The 18,486-nt window shown below is 42.2% G+C and overlaps 1 protein-coding gene across 1 annotated transcript in view; it reads left to right on the top strand.

Annotated features, from left to right (window-relative positions):
- The window catches only part of LOC141111935 (receptor-type tyrosine-protein phosphatase beta-like), a 337,059-nt gene that overhangs the window by 138,384 nt on the left and 180,189 nt on the right, over positions 1-18,486 (top strand). Inside the window, exons 12-14 of the mRNA XM_073604158.1 lie at positions 4,630-4,899; positions 8,911-9,189; positions 16,480-16,752. Of these exons, the coding sequence (XP_073460259.1) occupies positions 4,630-4,899; positions 8,911-9,189; positions 16,480-16,752 (822 nt within the window). The remainder of the gene's footprint in view (positions 1-4,629; positions 4,900-8,910; positions 9,190-16,479; positions 16,753-18,486) is intronic.

The raw sequence follows: 18,486 nt of genomic DNA, 5'->3' as shown, positions 1-18,486 counted from the left end.
GATATACAATGTAATGCTAACACATAATCACAAATAGGTTGAACTTGATGGACTTGTGTCTTTTTTTTAACCTTGCCTACTATGTAACTATGTAACTATGCAAAGTGCAGTTGCACTCTGCAAGTGCACTTGCTCCAAAGCTTAGTAAATGAGCAGAAGCTCTGCTGACATCCATCATCCAATCATGTTCAAGCAAAAATCCATTTTTTTTTATTTTTCTTGCATGTGATTATTATACAGGATTTATATAGTGCCAACAGTTTATGTAGCACTTTACAACTTGAGGGTAGACAGTACAAATACAATACACTTTAATACAGTAGGAATCAGAGGGCCCTGCTCCTTAGAGCTTACAATCTAAGAGGGAAGGTCAGAAGATGTGATTGGGTATTCTTTGCAAAGTGAAGCCTTACCTCATTTACTAAGCTCTGGAACAACTGCACTTGCAGAGGGCAACTGCACAGTCTATTTGCCTTTAGTAAATCAACCCCACTGTGCCCTGTCAGACGTACCAACTATTCTAAAAAGGGGAATTGCCGCTGTCCGGCTATATGTGCATTAATTGTTGTTCATATATAAATGCTCGTAAAAGTATATATACAAAGAACATATATATAAAAATAAAAATAAAATTATTTTTACGTGCAACCAATGAGTTGTGGGGGCTGAAAAATATATGTGCAAAAGCCCCGTCCACCAATGTTATATAATAAAGTGCAACGTGCTACAATAAATATATATGGATATATGTACCAGAATCTCAATACATTCCAAATAATCCTAATAAATATATATATATAAATAAAAATGTGCCCAAAAAATATCTATAAAAAGCAAAAAATTCAAAAAAATTCCAAAATCCTAGATGTAAACTATTATAACACTTAAACCTTTCAAAGAAAAGTTCCCAACGTACGTACGTGAAAAAGTCCAATTCATAAACACAGTTGTGAAAAAATGTATAATAAATGTAAAAAATTTTTTTATATAGAAACAGTGCTAAAGAAATCCCAAATCTGTGAAAAACAGCATCCCTGGCAGTATGATTATTTCAGATTTTAGGTGCTGAAAGCGGTACAATTATTTTGCACAGAAATATGGCGTTTCATATTGTAGGCCTGTAATTCTTAGGAATAGTTCACTTAAATCTGTCCAAACAAGAGTCTAGTAGACATCCCGGGTATGATAAAGTTTGAAAAACGAAATAAAAAATTATAATACAATAAATAACTATAAATAATTAAAACACATAATAATATAATAATAATAAAAATTATATAATAATGTAATCAAATCAAAAACACTGAAATTTGCACAGTTGCAGAATTTTAGCTTTTATTACTTTTAGTGTTTGATGACGGATCTCCCCACAAATCGCTATCGCTCAATTCTGCAAGTGATTATAATTTATTATCGCTTTTTTCTAGCTGGTCTAAAACCACTTTTGATGTAAAGAGACAGTTTTGGTTGCTATGGACAATCTCCAGTTTCCTGGCAGAAAGAACAGTTTTATATATATAAAACTGCATGCAGGACACTGGGCAGACCACTAGGGACAAAGGGGATGTGTCATTATTTGATACAGTACTGTAATCTGTAAGATTACAGTATGCTGTATCTATACTATGTGTTTCACTTTTGAATTTACCGCCGAACTCCGTCCCCGTGCGTCGCAACGCTCGCAGGGAACGGAGCTCGGCACTGTGAATCGAGCGAGACACAGCGGCTCGCCGATCACAGCGGGGAGACATCGCAGGAACCAGGGGACAAGGTAAGTAATCTCTTCCTGGATCCTGCGATGTAAGCCCGAGTCTGGCTCGGGGATACCGCTTTTGGTATGTAAAATCCACCCCGAGCCAGACTCGGGAATACCGCCAGGGGGGTTAAATGTGTCCTTCTGATGAAAAAAATGTAGTCTCAGTGTAACTGGTGTTCCACGTCCTTCACTACACCCCCACTCGTGCTTTCACTCACTGGACTGCCCGACCCTGCAGGGGTGAAAGGCATGTGGAGAAAATCCAGCGATGATGAACCCGGGAAGCGATCCTCCGTCCGAAGATGTTTTATCCTTCTCTGGTGTTGTGGTGTCCCCAATAGTAAACATCCATATGAGGCAAAAAGGAAATAAACCTCTTCTTAGACAAGCAGTTGCCTCTCGTTGTTATTCAGCAGTTTGCTGAATAACAACGAGAGTTGTCCTTTCCGTCTTTTTCTCCTAAGCGCGGAACTACTGCCATTCATTCGTACCAACTATTGGCTCTCCTTTCCTCACACAGTGGCAGTGCGTGAGGAAAGCAATGCTGATAATTAGCAAGTCTGTTTACATGTGACCAGCTGTGATTGGACACAGCTGATCACATGGTAAAGGACTGCTGAGATTGGCCCTTTACCACTATCTGTGATTAGCTTTGTCCAAAGGACACAAATGTAGCAGAGCGTGCCCAATGTGTGACCCGGGGGCGCATGGGAGGAGCGTAGGTGAAAAGACATCTATGGACATCCTCCCAGAACTAAAGAGCTGCGCTGTAGCCATCTTTCGGCTATAGTGCAGGCAGAAACTATATGACTATATGTCTGTATTCTTTTACATAAATAAACCATACATTTCTTGATGTAAGCGTCTGATCACACGCCTTCCATCCACTTCCTACTAAACAAAAGTATTCACCCCCCTTGGCATTTTTCGTGTTTTGTTGCCTCACAACCTGGAATTAACATGGATTGTTTGAGGATTTGCATCATTTAATTTACAGAACATGCCCACAAATTTGAAGATTTTTTTTTTATTGTGAAGCAAACAACAAATAGGACAAAATAACAGAAAAAGTCAATGTGCATAACTATTCACCCCCCTAAAGTCAACACTTTGTAGAGCCACCTTTTGTGGCTATCACAGCTCCAAGTCTTTTTGGATAAGTCTCTATGAGCTTGTCACATTTTACCACTGGGATTTTTGCCCATTCCTCCTTCCAAAACTTCTCCAGCTCCTTCAAGTTGGATGGTTTGCGCTTGTGAACAGCAAACTTTAAGTCTGACCACAGATTTTCTATTGGATTGAGGTCTGGGCTTTGACTAGGCCATTCCAACACATTTACATGTTTCCCCTTAAACCACTCAGGTGTTGCTTTAGCAGTGTGTTTGGGATCATTGTCCTGCTGGAAGGTGAACCTCCGTCCTAGCCTCAAATCACACACACAGTGGTACAGGTTTTGCTCAAAAATATCCCTGTATTTAGCACCATCTTTCCCTCAATTCTGACCAGTTTCCCAGTCCCAACTGCTGAAAAACATCCCCACAGCATGATGCTGCCACCACCATGTTTCACGGTGGGGATGGTGTTCTTTGAGTGATGTGATGTGTTGGGTTTGCTCCAGACATAGTGTTTTCTTTGATGACCAAAAAGTTCAATTTTAGTTACATCAGACCAGAGCACCTTCCTCCATACATTTTGGGAGTCTCCCACATGCCTTTTTGCAAACACAAAACTTGCCATTTTGTTTTTTGCTAAAAGTAATGGCTTTCTTCTGGCCACTCTGCCATAAAGCCCAACTCTATGGAGCGTACGGCTTATTGTCGTCCTATGTACAGATACTCCAGTCTCTGCTGTGGAACTCTGCAGCTCCTCCAGGGTTACCTTAGGTCTCTGTGCTGCCTCTCTGATTAATGCCCTCCTTGCATGGTCCATGAGTTTTGGTGTGCGGCCGTCTCTTGGCGGGTAGCTGTTGTGCCATGTTCTTTCCATTTGGTTATGATAGATTTGATGGTGCTCCTAGGCACCATCAAAGATTTGGATATTTTTTTATAACCTAACCCTGACTTGTACTTCTCAACAACATTGTTCCTTACTTGTTTGGAGAGTTCCTTGGTCTTCATGGCAGTGTTTGGTTAGTGGTGCCTCTTGCTTAGGTGTTGCAGCCTCTGGGGCCTTTCAAAAAGGTGTGTATATGTAATGACAGATCATGTGACACTTAGATTGCACACAGGTGGACATCATGTCACTAATTATGTGACTTCTGAAGGTAATTGGTTGTACCAGAGCTTTTTATGGGCTTCATAAGAAAGGGGGTGAATACATACGCACATGCCACTTATTTTTTTATTTCTGAAAAATAGTTTTATGTATATATTTTTCTAATTTTACTTCACCAATTTGAACTATTGTGTTCTGATCCATCACATATAGTTCAGATTAAAAAAACATTGAACTAAAGGCTGTAATGTAACAAAATAGGTAAAAAGCTAAGGGGGTGAATACTTTTGCAAGGCACTGTTAATGCCACCACATTCATTTATGTGCCCCAACAAGGTTTATGCCATAAAGTACTAGTATGCACCGCAAAACTTATTGCAAAGCGTAATTGAACAAGCTGAAGTTAGAAGCTGATTGGCTAATATGCACATCTACACCAGATTTTGTACTCTCCGGTTTTAATAAATCCCCCCTTACAGTCTAGATCACCCACATTCAGAGATTCAAGGTCTTTGCTCCCTATTCTTCCAACACAGATGATGCTGCTATGGTCAGGACCCCCCCCAGCCCTCCATCTTTGCTGTAGAACCCCTGCACCCTTTATAATAAGATCTGTATGTGTACCTTTTTCACTAATAAAAAATTATTTTTCCTCTTAGTTCCCGGACAAGCTGTCGGTGCCGCAGCGAGCAGTAACACATCTGTGAATTCTCTGTTTGTGAGCTGGACCGCACCACAAGGAAAAGTGTCTAATTATACCGTCACTATAACAGAATATGTCAATAACACAATGCAGACTGGCACAATACAGCCTAACATGACGCAAGTAAATTTTACTGGATTATTACCAGGAAGAGTCTACAATGTAACAATAGTGACAGTCAGCAGTTCCTGCAGCCAGGCAGCCCCTTCACTGTCACAGGCCACATGTAAGTATGATTAAGGTCATGTGTCTTCAATGAATATAGTATAGTGATCCTCTGCGCTATTATATAGTGAATGTGATAACAATAAATCCTAATTGGATACCCAGAATTGCTGCAAAACCTAGTGATTTCACAAATACATGTGCATAAGTAAGTGAATAAAATGATTTTGCGCTATTCCATTCTATGTGATTAAATAAACAATGTGATATAAATGTAAACTGAAATCTTGCAAAAAAAAAGTCCAGTGATGGTTATGAATCAATAAAAATAATCAATTCCCAATTCAATAATATTATGATACAATAGTGACTGTGATCCAAATATAAACACTGTGATCAATGTGCAGTCCTTCAATGAATGGATCCAATAACCTTCTTAATAAAACTTCAGAGAGTCTATGTGCCGCCACCAACACCTCAGTGCTCACAGAACTCTCACCTCATATCCACAGAATGTAAGCCTTGATTATTATTAAGCACAAGCTATTACCTCATGCCAGAAAACTCCTCCGCAGATCCTCTCTCAGAAGGTCCAGGACCATGTGTTGGGGTAAGGTAAACAGACAAGTCTCCAATAGTGCATTAACGTAACCAAACCAATTTATTTAAAAGTATAAAATATGCTTACATCTAAGCACAGTTAAAAGTTCTTCAAGTTTTATTAAGAAGGTTATTGGATCTAAAAGACCCCCCATCCCTCCTTTACACTTCAAAGCATTCAGATTGCCGAAAACGGTGATTCTGAATACTGTGTATCTTTTTAAAACCGGCGCTATTGGCAGCCGAGTAAACGGGAAGTGACGTCATGACGTCGCTTCCGCGTTTACAATTTGAAGGCTGGAACGAAGCCGCCCACAGCTTCGTTCCAGCCCGCCCCCAGCCGCCGGAGGCATCGGATTGGTCACCGGGCCTCCGGATGGCACAGGAGGCCCGGTAAGAGTGGCGGGAGGCGGCGGGAGGGGGGGTCGTACCCTCCCGCTGCTCCCGTATAACAGTCGAGCGGCTTTTAGCCGCATCGGTTGTTATACACGGATAGCCAATCGCCGGCTCTAAACAACGGTACCGGGATGATGCCTGCAGCTGCGGGCATCATCCCGGAATAACCCCCAAAAGCCGAGTACGCACATCTGCGATCTGCGTACGGTCGGCGGGAAGAGGTTAAATTGGGAATTGATTATTTTTATTGATTCATAACCATCACTGGACTTTTTTATTGTAAGATTTCAGTTCACATTTACAGTATATCACATTGTTTATTTAATCACATAGAATGGAATAGCGCAAAATCATTTTATTCACTTACATGTGTCTTCAATGCTTTGTCAAAGTTAAACAAAAAAAAAAATAGAAAATGTGCGCCATTTCAGTGAGTGGTACAGAAAAAAGTTTTGTTTAAAGGACAAATATGACAAAAAGGTATAGTATGATGATAATGCTATTAATTTAATAATGATATTCTACATATGCTTTTGTTTTTAATTTCACATATCCATTATTTAGACTTTTCTCCATATACAGTATATACAATATATACAGTTACATAGTAGGTGAGGTTGAAAAAAGACAAGTCCATCAAGTCCAACCTATGGACTTGATGGACAGTTTATCTGGAAAGTATTCACAGCACTTTACTTTTTCCACATTTTGTTATGTTACAGCCTTATTCCAAAATGGATTACATTCATTATTTTCCTCAAAATTCTACAAACAATCTCTCATAATGACAACGTGAAAGAAGTTTGAAATCTTTGCAGATTTATTAAAAATAAAAAACGAATAAATTATATGTACATAAGTATTCACAGCTTTTGCCATAAAACTCAAAGTTGAGCTCAGGTGTATCCTATTTCCACTGATCATCCGTGAGATATTTCTACAACTTGATTGGAGTCCACCTGTGGTAAATTCAGCTGATTGGACATGATTTGGAAAGGCACAAACCTGTCTATATAAGATCCCACAGTTAACAGTGCATGTCAGAGCACAAACCAAGCCATGAAGTCCAAGGAATTGTCTGTAGACCTTTGAGACAGGATTGTATGGAGGCACAGATCTGGGGAAGGGTACAGAAACATTTCTACAGCATTGAAGGTCCCAATGAACACAGTCCATCAGATATAAATGGAGGAAGTTTGGAACCACCAGGACTCTTCCTGGAGCGGGCCGACCGGCCAAACTGAACGATCGGGGAGAAAGACCTTAGTCAGGAAGGTGACCAAGAACCAAATAAATACTCTGACAGAGCTCCAGCGTTTCTCTGTGGAGAGAGGAGAACCTTCCAGAAGAGCAACCATCTCTGCAGCACTCCACCAATCAGGCCTGTCTGGTAGAGTGGCCAGACGGAAGCCACTCCTCAGTTAAAAGCACACGACAGCCCACTTGGAGTTTGCCAAAAGGCACCTGAATGACTCTCAGACCATGAGAAACAAAATTCTCTGGTCTGATGAAATAAAGATTGAACTCTTTGGCCTGAATGGCAAACGTCATGTCTAGGGGAAACCAGGCACCGCTCATCACCTGGCCAGTACCATCCTTACAGTGATGCATGGTGGTGGCAGCATCATGCTGCGGGGGTGTTTTTCAGGGGCAGGAACTGGGAGACTAGTCAGGATTGAGGGAAAGATGAATGTAGCAATGTACAGAGACATCCTTGATGAAAACCTGCTCCAGAGCACTCTGGACCTCAGACTGGGGCAAAGGTTCATCTTCCAACAGGACAACGACCCTAAGCACACAGCCAAGATAACAAAGGAGTGGCTACATGACAACCTTGTGAATGTCCTTGTGGGGGCCAGCCAGAGCCCAGACTTGAACCCGATTGAACATCTCTGGAGAGATCTGAAAATGGCTGTGCACCGACTTGAGAGGTCCTGCAAAGAAGAATAGGAGAAACTGCCAAAAAATAGGTGTGCCAAGCTTGTAGCATCATACTCAAAAAGACTTGAGACCGTAATTGATGCCAAAGGTGCTTCACAAAAGTATTGAGCAAAGGCTGTGAATACTTACGTACTGTACAAGGAATTTGTTTCGTTTTTTTTTTTTTAATAAATTTGCAAAGATTTCATCTAAACCTCTTTCACGTTGTCATTATGGGGTATTGTTTGTAGAGTTTTGAGAAAAATAATGAGTTTAAACTATTTTGGAATAAGGCTCTAACATAACAAAATGTGGAAAAAGTGAAGCACTGAGAATACTTTTCCGGATGCACTGTTCATGCAGACCCGGCTGAAAAAAGTGACAGGGGTTGGGACAAAGGTTTTTTTTTATTATTTGAACGAAGGGTGGCCATTGTGAACACCCCTACCATCGTATTCCTTCAAAGCAGATGATTATTCTTCCATCTCATTGATTTCTTTTTTTTCTTACATTGTTATATTTTGAAGTGATTAAAGTGGAACTTCACCCAAAACGGGAAGTTCTGCTTGTTTGTATCCTCCCACCCCTTCACTGCCGCATTTGGGGGGGGGGGAGCAGGTACCTTTCTGAGTGGAAGTTCAGCCCACCTCCTCCACACATCACAGGTCCCAGAATACTGCGGGATCATTTGCAAAGTGCAGCGTGGCTCGTGCATGGATTGTAAGAAACTGGCAGTAAAGATGCCGGCATCTGGAACCGAAGCCGATTAAAGATTCGGCTTGGGTGAGGACATCGTTGGATCCCTGGACAGGTAAGTGTCCTTATAATAAAAGTCAGCAGCTACAGTATTTGTAGCTGCTGACTTTTAATTTTTTGGGGGAGACTGGAGCTACTTTTTAATTTTAAATATAACTTTTGGGGAGCAGGTAGAAAGATCCGTGTTTCTGTCACAGCCACCATAGAACAGAAAACTGATGGCTCCTAATTATAAAGGGGCTTGCATGTGCTCCATTTTTTATGTTTAGAAGAGTGGTATAAGCATTATACTTGCACCACTCTTTGTTAATTCAGCCCATTTTATGTATTCTTTTTATAGCAGATACATTTTCATGCATCTCACTAATTTTTTTCCTAACATTGTTTTATCTCCAAACAGATCCCACCCCACCTGGCAGCATAAACTTTACTATGATAGGAACTAAGGATGTCACCTTATCTTGGGGAGATCCAGTAAATATGACCGGAGTGGTGAAGTCATATAATATAACTTATTGGAAATCTTCTTCTCCTTCAATCATTTCTGGAACTGTGATAAGCAACACAACATATGTCACCCTTCAAAACTTGATATCGGGGACTAATTACAGTTTCTCTGTGGTAACGGTCATACCCTGGGGGTATCAGAGCACATCTGTAATTGGATCAGTCTGTACAAGTAAGTTTTTGCTCCTTGAGCCTAGGTTCACACTTGTACGATGCGGGAACCAGCGCGATTACAGCGCCAATTCCCACATCGCACCCCTCCCGCAGCCAGTTCACACTGCCCTCTGCAAACCACTGCGGGTGTCAATACATTGTTAATGACACCAGTAAATATGACCGGTTCACAGATCGCAGTGTGAACTATGAACTCGCACAGGAATCGGATTGCATAGGTGAGAACACCCATGCGATCCGATTTTAGTGCGGGGGGGGGGGAGTCCTTACACCTTTTTTGTGCAAATTCAATGCAAGTTCAGCCATACAACTGTATGGCTGAACTCGCATTGCACAGACATCGTATGCAAACGGCCTCAGTGACCCGCAGTGCGGGTACAAATCACATGCAATGTCTGTTTCGCACAAATGTGAACATAGCCTTAAAAGCTATATTCAAAAAGTGTTACAGTATTTTGAAAAAGTCTTGTGAGTGCCCAGATTCTTGACTGACCCCCTCCCCCCCCCATTTGCTCAAGAGGCAAAAGTTACCAAGCAAAGATATATCTGACCTTGCTGCCGAACACTGGTTCATCCCGCTGACTTTCAACTCATTACAGAAGAGAGTAGTGCCATGGAGGTCAGCAGGAGGAACCAGCTGAACTATGCTTAAATACTAGAAAATCATCCTCTTTGCTGGGAAACAACACTTTCTGGAGGGTTGGTCTCCTGGGTCCCCCACAACTCATACTGGTTCATACTGCTAACCTCCACATCTTTACTGGAGGTCAGCAGGAGAAGCCAGTAAGAGCTGTGGAGAACCCAGAAGTTTGACACAACCAGAAGTGTTGGTTTCCCAGTGGACTTTAGAAGAGGATCTTAAAGCATCAGAGTGGTGTTCAATGGTGCGGGCAGTGGGAAAGATAAGTAACTAGAGTCATCACTTATAAAGCTACTTTCACACTGAGGCGGGCGGTTGCTGACTTTTTTGACCATCCTGCAAGCGCACCGCTCTAGTATGAAAGCCCTCGGGGCTTTCACATTGGAGTGAATTGAGCGGCTCTTTCAGGGCGCTTTGCAGGCGCTATTTTTAGCACTTTAGAGCTTGCAAAGCGCCTCAGTGTGAAAGCAGCCTGACACGATCGGGCATTGATCGGACATTCCGACAACAAAATCCATGGATTTTTTCCGACGGATGTTGGCTCAAACTTGTCTTGCATACACACGGTCACACAAAGTTGTCGGAAAATCCGATCGTCCTGAACGTGGTGACGTAAAACATGTACGTCAGGACTATCAACGTGGCAGTAGCCAATAGCTTTCGTCTCTTAATTTATTCTGAGCATGTGTGGCACTTTGTGTGTCGGATTTGTGTACACACGATCGGAATTTCCGACAACGGATTTTGTTGTCGGAAAATTTTATAGCCTGCTCTCAAACTTTGTGTGTCGGAAATTCCCATGGAAAATGTGTGATGGAACCTACACACAGTCAGAATTTTTGACAACAAGGTCCTATCACATTTTCCATCGGAAAATCCTATCGTGTGTACAGGGCATAAGTGTTCATTTTTTTTGGTAATTCTTGTACGGTGACAGGGTCCCTTGGTGCATAATGACCTATGTACATTGGTAAAGCTCCAAGGTTTCTTTGTCCTCTCTCTCTCTGCTCTAGAAGGGGAAGGAGACCTTGCATGTCTTATTATAAGACAGATGACTTTTAGAGCTAGTTTATATTATTGCTTTTTAGGTCTCATGCAAACGGGTGCCTGGGGCTGTACAATGTACAATTCAGGTGTATTTCTCCAACCAGAAACTACAGATACTGCCTACAACCTGCCCATAGTTATTAATGGCTGCACATGGATATACGCCAGTACTTGCGTAAACACACTTTGCATTTTTTATTCCTAGCTATGTCTATGTGCAAGCAGAGCTCTAGTAGGGTAATGGGGAAAGGACGATTTGTACCACGTTTTTTTGCTGCGATTTTGCACAGGTCAAAAGGTCACCAATGTAAAAAGCTGAAAAACGCCTGTAATCTGCCCAAAAAGAAACTGATGTACTTTTTTGAGCTTCAGGCGTTTTGCTTCAGGTGAAAAAACGCTTAGATGTGAACAGGTGTCATTGAAATGGGATTTTGCTTGTTAGGCATTTTTTGGGCATTTTTTTCGGGCGTTTTACAAGCGTTTTACGACCTGAAAGCGCTTAGATTTGAATGCAGCCTAAAGTTACAATATGATATTAACAATGTGAAGCACAATCATAAAATACGATTTTCTGATTAGGGGAGGGAATGAACAAAGACAAGAAGTGGTCTCCATATCTACTTAGCTTATCGCTGTTATTAACCAGTTGCCGACCGCCTCACGACGATATACGCCGGCAGAATGGCACGGGCAGGCAGAATCACGTACCTGTCCGATTGGACCCCCCCCCCCCCCGTAGCCGGAGGCGGTCGGCTTCTGTCCGGGAGCGATCAGACGTGAGGGGGAGGCCATCAATTCGTGGGCCCCCCCTCGCGATCGCTCCCAGCCAATGAAAATCTTCCTCTGCCTCTGTATAGTAAACAGAGGCAGAGGAAGTGATGTCATCTCTCCTCGGCTCAGTAATTTCCGTTCCGGCGCCGAGGAGAGAAGACATCGATGTGAGTGTAAAACACATACACACACAGTAGAACATGCCAGGCACACATTACACCCCCCATCACCCCCTGATCACCCCCCAATTACCCCCCCCCCGGTCACACTGACACCAAGCAGTTTTTTTTTTTTCTGATTATTGCATTGGTGTCAGTTTGTGACAGTTATGACCCGTACACACGGTCGGATTTTCCGACGGAAAATGTGTGATAAGACCTTGTTGTCGGAAATTCCGACCGTGTGTAGGCTCCATCACACATTTTCCATCGGATTTTCTGACACACAAAGTTTGAGAGCAGGCTATAAAATTTTCCGACAACAAAATTCGTTGTCGGAATTTCCGATCGTGTGTACACAAATCCGATGCGCATGCTCAGAATAAATAAAGAGATGAAAGCTATTGGCTACTGCCCCGTTTATAGTCCCGACGTACGTGTTTTACGTCACCACGTTTAGAACGATCGGATTTTCCGACACCTTTGTGTGTCCGTGTGTATGCAAGACAAGTTTGAGCCAACAAAAAATCGTAGGATTTTGTTGTCGGAATGTCCGATCAATGTCCGACCGTGTGTACGGGGCATAAGTGTGGTAGGGCAGTTAGGATTAGCCCCCTTTAGGTCTAGGGTACCCCCCTAACCCCCCCTAATAAAGTTTTAACCCCTTGATCACCCCCCGTCGCCAGTGTCACTAAGCGATCGTTTTTCTGATCGCTGTATTAGTGTCACAGGTGACACTAGTTAGGGAGGTAAATATATAGGTTCACCGTCAGCGTTTTATAGGGTCAGGGACCCCCCTTTCACCAGTGATCACCGTATAACTGTTACGGGTGACGCTGGTTAGTTAGTTTATTTTTTATAGTGTTAGGGCACCCGCCGTTTATTACCTAATAAAGGTTTGTCCCCCTGATCGCCCGGCGGTGATATAACTTAGGTTTTAGGGTCAGTTAGGGTCTGCGTTGCCCCAGGCAGCGTCAGGTTAGCGCCAGTACCGCTAACACCCACGCACGCACCGTACACCTCCCTTAGTGGTATAGTATCTGAACGGATCAATATCTGATCCGATCAGATCTATACTAGCGTCCCAGCAGTTTAGGGTTCCCAAAAACGCAGTGTTAGTGGGATCAACCCAGATACCTGCTAGCACCTGCGTTTTGCCCCTTGGCTCGGCCCAGCCCAGCCTACCCAAGTGCAGTATCGATCGATCACTGTCACTTACAAAACACTAAACGCATAACTGCAGCATTCGCAGAGTCAGGCCTGATCCCTGCGATCGCTAACAGTTTTTTTGGTAGCGTTTTGGTGAACTGGCAAGCACCAGCGGCCTAGTACACCCCGGTCGTAGTCAAACCAGCACTGCAGTAACACTTGGTGACGTGGCGGGTCCCATAAGTGCAGTTCAAGCTGGTGAGGTGGCAAGCACAAGTAGTGTCCCGCTGCCACCAAGAAGACAAACACAGGCCCGTCGTGCCCATAGTGCCCTTCCTGCTGCATTCGCCAATCCTAATTGGGCCACTTCAGCAGCACCCGTACTTCCCCCATTCACATCCCCAACCAAATGCAGTCGGCTGCATGAGAGGCATTTTGTTTATGTCCTCCCGAGTACCCCTACCCAACGAACCCCCCCAAAAAAGATGTTGTGTCTGCAGCAAGCGCGGATATAGGCGTGACACCCGCTATTATTGTCCCTCCTGTCCTGACAATCCTGGTCTTTGCATTGGTGAATGTTTTGAATGCTACCATTCACTAGTTGAGTATTAGCGTAGCGTACAGCATTGCACAGACTAGGCACACTTTCACAGGGTCTCCCAAGATGCCATCGCATTTTGAGAGACCCGAACCTGGAACCGGTTACAGTTATAAAAGTTATATATATATGCCGAAGCATGGGGGCAGCAGTGGGTGGAGGAGCGATTTGCTCCTACCTTTTGCGGGAGGATGCCCCCCTGCTTCGGCATATATAAATGGTGCATGTATGCCCATCATTAGAAGTGAGTGGATGAAGGGAGGTATTCTAATGGTGGGCATACCCACCGATCAATCTCTTTTTTTCGTTCAGCCCACAGGCTGCATGAAAAAAAAAGATTACAATATATGCCCAACAAGGACCAGCAACGTACTGGTATGTTGCTGGACGTTGAGTGGTTATACCAGAATGATGCCTGCAGGTTTAGGTATCATCTTGGTATCATTCTTTTAAGCCAGCGGTCAGCTTTCATGTAAAAGCAATCCTAGTGGCTAATTAGCCTCTAGACTGCTTTTACAAGCAGTGGGAGGGAACGCCCCCCCCCCACCGTCTTCCATGTTTTTCTCTGGCTCTCCTGTCCCAACAGGGAACCTGAGAATGCAGCCAGTGACCATAGAGCTGATCAGAGACCAGAGTGGCTCCAAACATCTCTATGTAGTAGTGACAGGTAGTGAGTACCTGTCACTACCTATTGCTATCATAGGGGATATTTACATTCCCTGAGATTACAATAAAAATGATAAAAAAAAAAAAAATGAAAGGAACAGTTTAAAAATAAGAAAAAAAAGCAAAAAAATAATAAAGAAAAAAAAAAAAAAAAAGCACCCCTGTCCCCCCCTGCTCTCCCGCAAGGGCGAACGCAAGCGTCGGTCTGGCGTCAAATGTAAACAGCAATTGCACCATGCATGTGAGGTATGACCGCAAAGGTCAGATCGAGGGCAGTAATTTTAGCAGTAGACCTCCTCTGTAAATCTAAAGTGGTAACCTGTAAAGGCTTTTAAAGGCTTTTAAAAATGTATTTCGTTTTTTTGTTTAGTGTTTTTTCCCAAAAAAATGCGTTTGAAAAATCGCTGCGCAAATACTGTATGAAAAGAAAAAAATGAAACACCCACTATTTTAATCTGTAGGGCATTTGCTTTAAAAAAATATATAATGTTTGGGGGTTCAAAGTAATTTTCTTGCAAAAAAAAATAATTTTTTCATGTAAACAAAAAGTGTCAGAAAGGGCTTTGTCTTCAAGTGGTTAGAAGAGTGTGTGATGTATGACATAAGCTTCTAAATGTTGTGCATAAAATGCCAGGACAGTTCAAAACCCCCCCAAATGACCCCATTTTGGAAAGTAGACACCCCAAGCTATTTGCTGAGAGGCATGTCGAGTCCATGGAATATTTTATATTGTGACACAAGTTGCGGGAAAGAGACAATTTTTTTTTTTTGTTGCACAAAGTTGTCACTAAATGATATATTGCTCAAACATGCCATGGGAATATGTAAAATTACACCCCAAAATACATTCTGTTGCTTCTCCTGAGTACAGCGATACCACATGTGTGAGACTTTTTGGGAGTCTAGCCGCGTACGGGACCCCAAAAACCAAGCACCGCCTTCAGGCTTTCTAAGGGTGTAAATTTTTGATTTTACTCTTCACTGCCTGTCACAGTTTCGGAGGCCATGGAATGCCCAGGTGGCACAAAACCCCCCCCAAATGACCCCATTTTGGAAAGTAGACACCCCAAGCTATTTGCTGAGAGGTATAGTGAGTATTTTGCAGACCTCACTTTTTGTCACAAAGTTTTGAAAATTGAAAAAAGAAAACAAAAAATGTTTTTTCTTGTCTTTCTTCATTTTCAAAAACAAATGAGAGCTGCAAAATACTCACCATGCCTCTCAGCAAATAGCTTGGTGTGTCTACTTTCCAAAATGGTGTCATTTGGGGGGGGGGGGGGGGGGTGCCACCTGGGCATTCCATGGCCTCCGAAACTGTGATAGGCAGTGAAGAGTGAAATCAAAAATTTACACCCTTAGAAAACCTGAAGGCTGTGATTGGTTTCGGGGTCCCGTACGCAGCTAGGCTCCCAAAAAGTCCCACACATGTGGTATCCCCGTACTCAGGAGAAGCAGCTGAATTTATTTTGGGGTGCAATTCCACATATGCCCATGGCCTGTGTGAGCAATATATCATTTAGTGACAACTGTTTGTAAATTTGTTTTGTTTTTTTTGTCATTATTCAATCAATCAATGGGCTCAACATGCCTCTCAGCAATTTCTTTGGGGTGTCTACTTTTCAAAATGGGGTCATTTGGGGGGGTTTGGTACTGCCCTGTTATTTTAGCACCTCAAGAAATGACATAGGCAGTCATAAATTAAAGGCTGTGTAAATTCCAGAAAATGTACCCTAGTTTGTAGACGCTATAACTTTTGCGCAAACCAATAAATATACACTTAGACATTTTTTTTACCAAAGACATGTGGCCGAATACATTTTGGCCTAAATGTATGACTAAAATTGAGTTTATTGGATTTTTTTTATAACAAAAAGTAGAAAATATCATTTTTTTTCAAAATTTTCGGTCTTTTTCCGTTTATAGTGCAAAAAATAAAAACGGCAGAGGTGATCAAATACTATCAAAAGAAAGCTCCGTTTGTGGGAAGAAAAGGACGCAAATTTCGTTTGGGTACAGCATTGCATGACATGCAATTAGCAGTTAAAGCGACGCAGTGCCAAATTGTAAAAAGTGCTCTGGTCAGGAAGGGGGTAAATCCTTCCGGGGCTGAAGTGGTTAAAGATGATGAAGATGATAACTCTTTTTTCTTTAGCAGTGTTTTTCTACTGCCGATTAAATAACATTGTAACTTCAACATCACACTCTGAATGTAACAATTCTTACTCTGGTTATTAATATTACTCTTTCCTTTATCCACAGAACCGATGTCTGTGAAATTACCGCAGATTGTTGCAAAAACTACCAATTCTACGTCCCTGACCTGGACACAACCAGACGAGTATCAGAGCTCATACACCTACAGGGTGCAGACCAATGTAACCTCATCATCTACACTGATAAATAATACAATCGTGAACAGTACATCGGCTACAATAGGATATCTGACAGCGGGAGAGACCTATACATTCACTGTATATACAATATCTGCCTGTAACATACAATCAGACCCCGTGCCTATAACTGACTGCACCCGTAAGTACTGCCGAACAGGAAAAGCAACTTATAAATGTCTTTGTCTATCAAATTTCCCGCAAGAAGTTCCCGTTATTCACAACATCCAATCTGATACTCCCCATCATTATCACATTCTGGAGGTGTAAAAGTGAAAAGCTGATTTGTTGCCACCAGAAAAAAGAACAGTCTTTGTTTCAGATGCATTGACTAAATTCCCACAAGCTTCTCAATGTGGTTGTAAAGGATTTTTTTTTTGAAATAACAAATATGTCTATATACTTACCCGATCCTCCTGTTCTGGGGTCCTCCGCTGGCCTGTAACATAGAATTAGACCCCTCGTTTATAACTGATAGACATGTGCACGACGAAAAAATTTGTTTTGTTTCGTTTAGATTCATTAATCTAGTTATTTCTTTTATTAAATTCAGTTGATTCGTTGAATTCATATTCAGGATTCGTAATCAGAATTCTTGTTATGTCTTCTTTTGAATTTACCAATTTTTTACGATTCAAAACGATCGAATTGATACATTTTTTCTAATAACACACACAATCTTTGATTTCAGAAATATGTTTACAGTTTGAATTTGAATGGAATTAAATGTAAAATTTGATTTGAATTTCAATTTGAATTGTGGAAATTCGGACAAATTTATTTTTATTCGGCGCAATCTGTAAATTTCATTAATACTGTAGCTCGAAACAAACTGCACATGTCTAATAACTGACTGTACCCATAAGTACCGCCAAAACGAAAATGTAACTTTTTAAACTATTGCCAAGGGGCAGGGGCGAGCTGCGGCTTGCTATTGCACTTGTCGAGGTGGAGGAGCCAGGAGCACCGGTGGGGGACCCAAGAAGAAGAGGAGGATCGGGGCTGCTCTGTGCTAAAACACTGCACAGAGCAGGTTAGTATGTTATGTTTATTACTTTTTTTTGTAAGAAATCCGAACCTTTAATGTCACTTTAATGCATGGACTCTGTCTGTAATCTGAGAACTAACATTTCCTATGTTCCACAACTACATATTCCACAATCCCTGGGTTTCTCAGTCTAGTGTCACTCAATTACCAGAGAGATCACCATGCAGTCTTTCACCACATTAGCACTCCCACATTTGTTATACAACACAGAGGAAATGGTGAGGCATGCATTGTGACCTGAAACAAGCACCGTGGTAGTTCATTGAAAACTACAAGCCAACAGCTGCAAAGGCTGCCGGACCTTGTAGTTTTCCATTCACAGGACACTGTGAATGAGTGACACGGCTGGGTTTTTTTTAAATTGAGACAGCTAGCGGGGAAGAGAAGATCTCCGCTAGCTGTCAGATTGGGGATTGGGAGGGTGCGGGGCTGGTCCGTTCGTAGCATGTTACATCATGAAAATGGGTGTAACATGTTACGAAAGGTGAACTTATCCTTTAAAGTTGAAGTTTAGTCAAATACTAACTAAGCCTAAACCTGTTCCCACCCCCATTCCAAGCCCTATATCAACTACAATGTAAAGGAAATCTGCTTATAGTTATAGCCAAGGTGAGCTGCGATCATACATGGTAAGACAGAAGTGTGGTCAGGAGGTCGGGAAGCTGGCAGAACAAGGTCCAGTAGCAAGCCAAAGTCAGAACCAGGAGATCAGGCTTAACTGTATACCATGTCTGAGTATCATTATTATACAGTGTGCCTTTCTAGAAAAGTAAATCATTGTCTTCTGGTCTGCACATCTGTTACTGCTTATTGCTCCAATTCAAGAAA

Source organism: Aquarana catesbeiana, linkage group LG11, assembly GCF_042186555.1.
Source record: "Aquarana catesbeiana isolate 2022-GZ linkage group LG11, ASM4218655v1, whole genome shotgun sequence".
In the NCBI taxonomy this organism is placed as follows: Eukaryota; Metazoa; Chordata; class Amphibia; order Anura; family Ranidae; genus Aquarana; species Aquarana catesbeiana.
Note: the sequence above shows the minus strand (reverse complement) of the source record. Positions and strands in the feature narration are given on the sequence as shown.